The 10448-nt window shown below is 35.0% G+C and overlaps 1 protein-coding gene across 3 annotated transcripts; it reads left to right on the forward strand.

Moving 5' to 3' along the window:
- The first annotated feature begins 296 nt into the window (after positions 1-296).
- Positions 297-8552, forward strand: LOC107020269 (oxysterol-binding protein-related protein 1D). Of its 3 annotated transcripts, XM_015220555.2 has the most exons (9): positions 297-1328; positions 2172-2528; positions 3258-3342; positions 4224-4696; positions 5719-5874; positions 6029-6337; positions 6663-7007; positions 8009-8212; positions 8304-8552. In XM_015220555.2, exons 1-8 carry the CDS (start codon positions 828-830, stop codon positions 8186-8188), a joined length of 2406 nt encoding a protein of 801 aa, XP_015076041.1. In that variant the 5' UTR covers positions 297-827; the 3' UTR covers positions 8189-8212; positions 8304-8552. The 3 variants fall into 3 exon arrangements, with proteins under 3 accessions (XP_015076041.1, XP_015076040.1, XP_027772913.1); XM_015220554.2 differs by having other exon boundaries at positions 299-1328; positions 8009-8547; XM_027917112.1 differs by lacking the exon at positions 297-1328 and adding an exon at positions 2871-3034 and having other exon boundaries at positions 2392-2528; positions 8009-8547.
- The last annotated feature ends 1896 nt before the right edge of the window (positions 8553-10448 follow it).

Raw genomic sequence — 10448 nt, forward strand, 5'->3', positions numbered from 1 at the left:
ATAATTTCTTAAAACAATCTATCGACCTCCATAAAATAATGATCAATTATACGTATAGCCTACTCTTCGTAGACTCCACTTATGAAATTTCAAACATCGAGTACCATTCAACTTTCACATATTTTTTCATCCACAACTTTTTAATAATTTCCACATTATTAATATTATTATACTTGTATTATTTTTCAAGTCAAATTCAAAAACATAAATCCAACACCATGAAGAAAAGATAGAGAATAAAATAATTGACAAGAAGATATTGGGAAAAAATGGGTCCCAGTAATGTTAATCACTGCGCATGTTAGTTGTCTCCACAATCATTACATCTACACTAAGCAGTCCAAAAAAACTAAAAGCCCCATGCATTTATATCCTTTCACTGCACCCTCTACTACTAACCTACGCACCCTCTACTACTAACCTACGCACCCTCCCCCTGTATGCTTGTACTCTTCCCACTCCATTACTGACCACTGACATTAATGGATCTGTAAAAAGCTCTTCAACTCTTCACCTATAATTTGAATTAATTATATTTGATTAATATATTAATTTATATTAAAAAAAAGGAGTTTATATTTGCTGTTACGTATCGGTTTTCGATCTTATGTCACATCAGAACTGTTCCGGTTGTATCGCCGATTCGATCTCCGATCGGTTGTTCTGCGTTGAAGTTTCAGAGAAGGAGGAGAATCAGATCAGTGGTTGTGTTTGTTTGTGTAGAGATCGTTGTTGTTTTTCATCAGCATTGATGGATTTGTGTTGTTTGAGATGAATTAGAATTTTTTAATTTTTTTTTGAGCTTCTTTTTTTTTTTTTTTGTGGAGATGAATCCACTGTGTTGCATTGCGCCGGTATCGATCGACCGTGATAAAGGAAATCCGGCGGTGGTGAAGTCACAATCCGTGACGCAAAGTCAGTTAGGGTTTGATAACAATGTGGGTGTGAAGCCGGTGAGTTTCAGCTTGAGGCAGAGTTTTACAAATGCACAAGTGAATACGGATTCGGATTTGGGTTTGGTGAATGAAAATGAGGAAAATGGGAATGATTCGAAAGAATTTAAAGGAAGTGTTAGTGTAGCTGGAGTGTTATATAAATGGGTGAACTATGGTAAAGGATGGCGTGCGAGATGGTTTGTGCTTGAAGATGGGGTGTTGTCGTATTACAAAGTTCATGGACCGGATAAAATTGCTATGAGTCCAGGGAAAGAAAAGGGGTTGAAGGTTATTGGGGATGAGTCTTGGAGGTATATGAGGAAGGCTAATGTGAACAATAATCGACTGAATGGATCTAACAAGTGGAAGCCGTTTGGGGAAATACATTTGAAGGTTTGTTTACTGTTTAGTTTTGTCTTAACTGCAAGTTAGTTTGTGATATATGAGTAAGCTTTTTCCGGCATTAATGGAATGTTATCCGAAATAAAGTAGTTGAGCAACTCATGCAATGTATCAATTAATGGATTGTGTTGACCATCTTAAAAATGCAAACTTTGATTTATCAGTGTGTAGACAGGAAAGTAGTGTCAAAGAGTTTTGACACAGGACAAAAATATGCAGAAATGCACTAACAAGATACAGATCAAGGACATTTGTCTTAATATCTGCTCCTGTTCCTATATATTATGGCTTAGGTATCCTAAGATCAGAAGAAAAAAGTTTGTAAAATTTATTATGCATATGCCTCGTAGGAGATAAAACAACATAATGTGTTTCATTAATAGTGTATTGATTGAGAAAATTAAATCTTCTATTGGAAAAATACATGCTGAATGAAGGAAATGAAGGATGATCATCTTAAGAGAACAGTCCTACAACAAATGTCTAAGGCATTTTTTCTGAGGAAATTATTGCATGCTTTCATTACTACTGGAGTATGTTCTTATCCAACATATGAGAAGTGAAGAAATCATCTCAGATGACATCATGACAATGAATTACTTCTGGTCGCTGGTCTGTCATATCTGTCTGGTTCTTCTAGTGTCTAAAAGAATATTCTGGTTCACTCTTCCATGGTTGATTCTTTTAATTTTCAAGCATCCTTAATGCAATTAATAAATTACTCTGTACAGATTCTGGAAGTATGCCTCCGTATCTGTTTCCTTACTTCTACTTGTGGTAGATTGTGGTCATATATTCTGATCAACTAGAAAAATACAACAACATATCATACAGGTCTCGTCAGTTCGGGCAAGCAAGTCAGATGACAAAAGGCTTTCTATATTCACGGGAACAAAGACACTCCATTTGCGATGTCAATCAAGAGAAGATAGGACCACATGGATTGAGGCTCTTGGGGTTGCTAAAGATCAGTTCCCTAGGCTGTTGTCAAGTGGTGATTTTGCATCTTCAGAAGATTTTATTGTTTCAACAGAGAAGCTACGATCAAGATTGGTGCAGGAAGGAATGGGTGAGGCAGTGATAAAAGATTGTGAATCTATCATGCTACATGAGGTTGCTGAGCTACAAAATCAGATGAAGGCTCTTCAACTTAAGCATGTCATGCTTCTGGACACTCTAAGACAACTAGAGGTAATTTAAACTTTTTAAATCTATAATCTTAAGAGAAGGTGACGAAAGTTTTAATGTTGGTCTGTATTTTATTTTTATGCTTGAAATTTCCTTTAGTGAATTACTTTTGTTATCATTTGGCATTTGTCTATTCTTTCTATTCACGCCCCAAGTTTCCTAGCAAGAGTCTCTTAATTTCTATTTTCAAGCCTATACTTTCTGGGTTCAAGAAACATAAGAATGTCTATAGGATTCTGAGCTACATGGTTTCCAGCAATGGAGTCGATGCCATTTTTGAATTCTTTGGCCAATAGGGTATCTCTTCACTATTATGCCCCTTAAATCAAAGTCTAAACTTGTCAGGAGAAGGTGGTTCGGTTGCTGTTTACTGAACGGTATTGCAATGCTCTTCAAGTTTGTTTGCCGCCAAGTTTTTGTTCAACAGTCCTCTCCTCAGCTTGTTAGACCACAAAGAAAATCCATATGATTTAGGAGAGAAAGAAGTACGGGGTTTATTTTAGCATCAAGTAAGAAAGATAAGTCTACCTGTGAAACTGTGATTGTCCCTTGATGTATGGGCTTGTCAGACATAGTTATGTTCTACTGATGTCTGATTCATTTCCTGCTTTCTTGTTTTGAACGCTGAGTTTCAATTGCTACTTAATTTTCCATTGACTTGGGATTCTTAATGTATTTGCAACTTGAACATTAAGGTACTACTTCTTAGCGAGATCTCACTTTCTCTTGCAGACGGATAAAATTGAGCTGGAAACGACTGTTGTTGATGAAACAAAAGAACGAGATTCATGTTGTGGGCAAGGTCGAAGATTTAGTGGTTGGTTCCTATCCTCCCACTCTTTTAATATACCTTAGATCAGATATTGTCCAATTTTTCTGTATATCAATAGTGTTGAAAATTGTAAAGATCTGATACAGTATGTTCCCAGTAGCTTTTGGTCTTTGAGAATGATTTGTTTACATGGTCGGGAGCCTCCTGATGCATTTCTGATTATTGATTATCCTATAACCTTTAAACTTGGGAACATTAAGGCCCTTATGTGCATTGCGTAGTCCAAAATTCTATGTAGTTCAATTTCAGTTAACATGCCATGTTATACTGAAGGTGATCTTTTTGGGATCTGGAATAAATCAAAATGTTTTCTTATGTTATAATGAGGAAAGTTGATGTTAAAATGGTCCCTCTTTTTATTTTCTTGAAACAACAGAAGGTTGGTCTTTGGAGGAGACCCTATGCCTCCAACTATGTGATTGGGGTTTGAGTCACCAAGGATGGGGAAGTGCAAAAAACCGTCACTGGCGCCTGTGTTATTGGGAATGATTAATTGGTATTTAGCTATTGTAAAACCTCCTGCTTAATCTCCTTGTCCCTTCTTAGGTTGCACAGTGGTTGTCACAGTTCTTGTCTGTCAATTGTTGAATGTTCTCATTTGCAAATCAAAGGTCTCTAATTTTGTACATTGCAGCTTATAGAAAACCATTTCAAACTTAGACCTTGCTGTAAATTGTAAGTTGTGTACAAGTGAAAAAGTCTCTCTCTTGTTACAGCTGAGAATGGTTTCTACAAGTTTGTTGCTAAAGAGCAGTTAATAACATTTTTTTGAACTTTGTCACATTTCCTTTCAACTAGATTGAAATTTTCACTTATTACTTTATAGTAAGATTCAATAATTCATAATATCTTTGTGAATGTTGCAGATTTTTATTCCATTATGTCTGAAGGTAGTGCTAGTGACTCTGATGCTGACAATGAAAGCCGATATGGAGGAGATGCTGAAACAGATGAAGAAGATGGTGCATTTTTTGATACTAATGATTTTCTGTCTGCTGAATCTCTTAGAAGTGCTTCTTATCGCAGTAGAGAGGGTATTGGAAATGCTTGTAGCTCATTAACTTCTGAGAATGAGACCATTACTGGTCATACAAGGGAGGAGATGGAAGTAAAGACAATCAATTATCCCTATATCAAAAGAAGGGAAAATCTACCAGAACCAAAGGAAAAAGATAAGCCTGTTGGTTTGTGGTCAATAATCAAGGATAATATTGGGAAAGACCTGTCTGGTGTGTGCCTTCCTGTGTACTTCAATGAGCCACTATCTTCACTGCAGAAATGCTTTGAAGATTTGGAGTACTCACACCTGGTTGATCAAGCACTGGAGTGGGGAAAGCAGGTCACTCCTCAGCTCTCTCTCTTTTATTGCTTTTTATGGTGGCTAACTTTTTTTAGAAATGCTTGTTTTGCTATCAAGATGAAACTTCTGATCTAGTTTATGAAGATCTGTTTCAGTTGGTTATTTTCACTTGTCTTGCAATCTTATGGTTTGCAATACTGTGCACAATAGTCTATCAGTTGAACCTTTTGATGAACTGTGTATGCCGTTAGCAGTATTTTCTAAGTGCTAAATATTTTGGTTTTTGATGTAATCTTGGCTATTCCTTCAAGAAAATTGTTACAAGTGTGCTAACTGCAGAGTTTTTTTGAGTAGCAAGCTTATTATTGAGTGATTGGATCTTTTCCTGTAAAGTATTGTGAATTGATCCACTTTTCATCTAAGTTGTTCTGTAAAACCCTACTGGACTTGTAAAAGGGAAAACAATAATGTGTTTTTACAGCATATCTTCAATCCTAACCTTGAAGGTTCCAAATATTTGGTTGCCATCCGAAATAGGAATTAGATACTATAAGTTTGTCCGCTAACCACCTATAAGTTAAATATTCTGCTTGCTCCTTATTTGTTGCCATTTTCTATTTATTTTTGTCTTAAATAGTGTTTGTTATGCCCCCTGGGCTTCAGTTCAAGTGGCAAAGATTGAAGGACTTGTGATGAAGATCACAGGTTTGAGCCCTGCGCCATGCAAACTAAGCGTGGTATTTAAGTGGAGAGGAGTAGAGGGGCTGGCCCATTATCCCCCAGTATTGGAGGCTGTTATTGGTCCCAATGATTGTCTTCTTATTCACAAAAGAAAGTTCTGTTGTGAATCATGAGTGTCACATTGCTATTGTCTTGAAATTAGTGGTGTGTGTACAGATCTTTTGAGTTTTTGTATTTAAATTCTCACATACATTTTGTCCCTGAAATTACTTGTATTGATAAACATGGTTAAAACATTGGTTTTGCCTGGATCATTTTTGTCTTGCATCTTTAGTAAGTTTTTATTCAAAGTAATTGAGCTTCAGAATTATTCTCTGCAGGGAGATGATCTGATGAGAATCCTTAAGATTGCAGCTTTTGCTGTATCTGGTTATGCATCAACTCAGGGCAGACAATGCAAACCTTTTAATCCTCTCCTTGGTGAAACCTACGAGGCTGATTATCCTGACAAGGGTCTACACTTCTTTTCTGAAAAAGTAGGACTTCTATTTGTGAAACGACTAAAGATTTGATCTGTGAAAAAATTCTCTTATAAAACTCTTCTGCTTCTGTTACAACTAACATACTAGATGGTACATATCTCTGTTGCCTGTCCTTTTCGATACCTGATCTTGTGTGCATGAATTTCAGGTTAGTCATCACCCCATGGTTGTTGCTTGCCACTGTGAGGGCAGAGGGTGGAAATTCTGGGCAGATTCTAATCTCAAAGGGAAGTTTTGGGGACGCTCAATCCAACTTGATCCTGTGGGGGTTCTAACCCTGCAATTTGAAGATGGTGAGACATTTCAGTGGAGCAAGGTTACTACTTCTATATACAACATAATAATTGGTAAAATCTATTGTGACCATTATGGCGCTATGCGGATCAAAGGCAGTGGTAAATATTCATGCAAGCTCAAATTCAAGGAGCAGTCTATTATTGATCGAAATCCTCATCAGGTAATATTTGTTACTATTAGATTTTATCTATTCTTTTAGTGTTGGTGTGGAAAAATAAACCTTATAAGCTATCTACCTAGAAAATCCAAAAAAAGTAGTCAGATATTCACTGCGTATAAGTACAGAACTTTCTATCTTTTCAGATTATATAGTAGCATTGAAAGGATGAACTGCTGCACATTTTGTAATCTTAGTACTTTAAATCTTAAAAGTCAGTTTCGTTTAAATCGTGAAAAGTAATTAGTCCATTTCAATTTGAATGGAGGAGCATATGATTCTACTTCAACCAAATCAAAAGATTAACACTATCTTCTGTGAAAAAAAGGTTCATGGATTTGTGCAAGACAACAGGACAGGAGAAAAAGTGGCCATGTTATTGGGGAAGTGGGATGAAGCAATGTATTATGTGTTGGGAGATCCAACTACAAAGCCAAAGGGTTATGATCCCATGACTGAAGCCATATTGTTGTGGGAGAGGGACAAATCTACTCCCAAAACAAGATACAACCTCACACCTTTTGCAATATCTTTAAATGAATTGACACCTGGGTTAAGAGAGAAGCTTCCACCAACTGACTCAAGGCTGAGGCCTGATCAGCGCCACTTAGAGAATGGGGAGTATGAGCTGGCTAATGCAGAGAAGCTTAGGCTTGAACAGTTGCAGAGACAGGTACTCCATTTTTTCTTTATGTAGTTTGGGCCTTGCACTGCTTTTATTGGTTTCATTTGATGCATAAAAATGTGAATGAAGAAAAAGGTGAACAATCTGGCAACCATGTAATTCAAAATGCAACTTTCCTCTAGCAAAAGCCTGCTTCTTTTATACACGTAGAAATGGATCATATGATGGTCTTTAGTGTCTAAAATGCCATCCATGTTCACAATACTGATATTTATTTGCTTTGATCTAACTTGAAAGTTGAGATATGATTGATGCACTGTTTTCTTCTGATTGAGCCACTATTCTTACTGTCTTTATTTAGAACTGTGCAAAGAACTACACCCAATGGTGTGTGACCTAGTGGTCAATGAAGTGGGAGGAAACCATGTCTCAGGTTCAAAACCCAGCAAAAGCAAAAAAAACCTTCCTAAGATCCTAAGCCTTGGTGGCAGAGCTATCTGGTGCGAGGTGGCAAGTACTTGGTGGAATATTCAAGTTGCATGAAAGCTGGCCTGAAGACCACAAACATTAAAAAAAATGAAAGAAGGTGCTGTGCAAAAAGCCACAGTGCAATACGTGATAACTTCTGTTATCTCAAATGGCTACGAAAGCAGATAGAAATCGAAGTGGAATTGAAGGGACTTTGAATGCCCATAACCTACATCTGGGATACCAACAACAAAGGTTTGAGGATGGTGATCCCAAATTTGTCCACATGTATCACTTTTCTCTTGGGCGGAGGGAGTGGGGGAAAGAGGAACGGTGGGAGACACAATTAGACACGAGATTCTACAACTTTGATGACTTTTTAAGAGTTTGCTTACTATAATGCATATCAACTACACTACATTTTATTCTTTCTATTAGCTTCTGTTGACCATGATGATGAAGCTTTTGTTCTAGTTATCCTACCTAAACACATTAGTTTCTTCAACCTGTTGATTTCATCTTTAAAGACATGCTGATTCTGAAGTTCACTGATTAACCAAGTTATAACTGCTGGTGTGCAGGCAAGGAAACTACAGGAGAGGGGTTGGAGACCAAGATGGTTTAGCAAGGATGAGGATGGTTGTTATCGTTATGTGGGTGGATATTGGGAAGCAAAGGAGAAACATAATTGGGAAGGTATCTCTGATATATTTGGGCATACAAGTGATCCTTCTCCAGTAATCGAAGAGTTTGCCTGTTAAGCCTGCTCTTCATTTCTTATGGAGGTACATGTTACATGGCTTTTCTAGCAATTAGGTTTCTGAGTTTTGACATTTTCTTTCATAATGATACTATCTATTTTAATGTGTATAATAGCTCTCTCTAGGGTGCTTGGTCTGATATCAGCTCAGCTAGACATTTTTATATCTCAAGGAAAGTTTCAGAATCATTCAACTGGAACTTGGGACTATTTTTTAGTTGTGACGGTTCAAAAGTAGTTATTGTTTTTTCCCAAAAAATGATTCAGTAAAAACTAGGGGTGTCCACACTTGGTAGATACCAAATTACCATATTGAAACTGAAACTTTTGATACCGCAATTTCAGTATTAAATTTTGATACGGTACAATATTTGATATTTATAGAAAAAACGTTGAATACTATACCCAAGTATTTAGTTATATATACAATTCATATAATATTATTACTAAAATAAACATATACAATAATATGTTATTAGTACCAAATTATACATAACATCTCTAACAGCGGAATGACATTTTGACTACCCTATTTTAATTGAAATGTCTGAATTTTGTGTAGTTAAATAATAAAGCTAATAGTTTGTATATTCTTTTGAATATATTTACACGGGTAAAGTGTAGTATAATATAGTTGAGATTTTTTAAAAAAGTCGAAGCCATGATTCTTTATTATATAAGTTGACGTTGTAGTTGAACTATTATTGATAATTTTAACAAAGTCAAACTTTAAAATACCGAATTAATTTAGTATGTTAGTGATATAATACTAGTACTTTTAACAATTGAGAATCAATATAATAAATTAAATTTTTTAAGATGATACTATGCTCATACCTGGATAGTAGACTAATTCTAAAATTGAGCCTTGATATAAGCAAAAGTAGGAGTGTGAAATATGACTCATAATTGATGAGTCGTTCAAATTGCCCAAAAATCCTATAGATTTGACATAGGATTCTTTTATACTAGTGCTAATTTTTTCAATCGATTTCATCTAAAAATCCCACATATATTATGAAATCGAGTCTAGGAAAGACTTGTTCGTCTCTTTGTTTTGATAAATTTCAATCTGTATAGATATAAAGAACTTCTCTTCATTGTAAAATCAAAATTTTACATTGTGACTTACCCATTTATTAATTCCTCAGTAGGTTAGGTACACCAAGGGCTATAAAGAGTTTCTCATAGAGAGTCCGTTGATTATTCTTTGATAATATCATTGTATTTAAGACAAATAAAAAAGAAATTTACCTCTTTGTAAAGCCAATAATGTCGTCTACTTGTTAAATGATGTCATCTGATATCTTTTAATAAAAAAATAAAGGTTTTTGTCTTTGTTAATCATATCTCCATACTACTTCTTACAATCTCTAATATGGGCTAATTTGTACGTCCAATTTGTTACTTTTTATTTCATGTTTTACTTTGTTTTAAGGAAAATAATTGTTTAATAATCTTACGTTTTATGCATATTCATAATATTTCTAATGATTAGATACATTTCAGATAACTTTTTTAATTTTTTGGAGAAAAGCATTCAAAAGAGCTTAAAGTCGCAAAGACAAAACTAGAGATTGAATTGAGAAAAAATTCAAGATGAAGCACGTCGGGGTTATTCAAACTTCAGACAACAAATATGTTGCAATGACACACTCAATGGCGTCCTGGTCCATAGACAAAACTTAAAAGAGCAAAATTCGCAAAAGAATTTGTATAACTTACATAAATCCCATAGTGTAAAGAGTAAATTACATCATATTTCCTATTTTTTTTAATTACAATAATCTCTTAAAATTTGTAATTTTCAGATACATAAGTCAACATCCGGATACATTAATTCTAATACAAGAAAAAAATTTCATTGTCCTAAAAAAGGAATAAAATTTGAAATTAATTAAATTCCATAAATTACGGTTTTATTTGCTTGATCTCCGTTATCTTTGAGCAGATCTAATAGCATGTTGATTTCTTTTTCCATTAATAAATTTTCTTCTTCAATTCAATTCATGCAACTCATCAAATGAAGTTTTTTTTCCTCACAGTCAACCTTTCATTTCTCTAGTCCATCTTTGATTTGTTCGATGAAATTAGTAAGAACATTTCTCTAGTCCATCTTTTATTTGTTCGATGGAATTAGTAAGAACATCAAGTTTCTCTTTTGCTTCAGAAAAATTCTAATAGAACGAAGAAATTTTAAATTTCAAATTGTTTCTCCCGTTGAACGAAGAAACCTTTCAGATTTGATTCAAAAAAATTTG

The sequence above is a fragment of the Solanum pennellii genome, chromosome 5 (genome assembly GCF_001406875.1).
Source record: "Solanum pennellii chromosome 5, SPENNV200".
NCBI lineage: Eukaryota > Viridiplantae > Streptophyta > Magnoliopsida > Solanales > Solanaceae > Solanum > Solanum pennellii.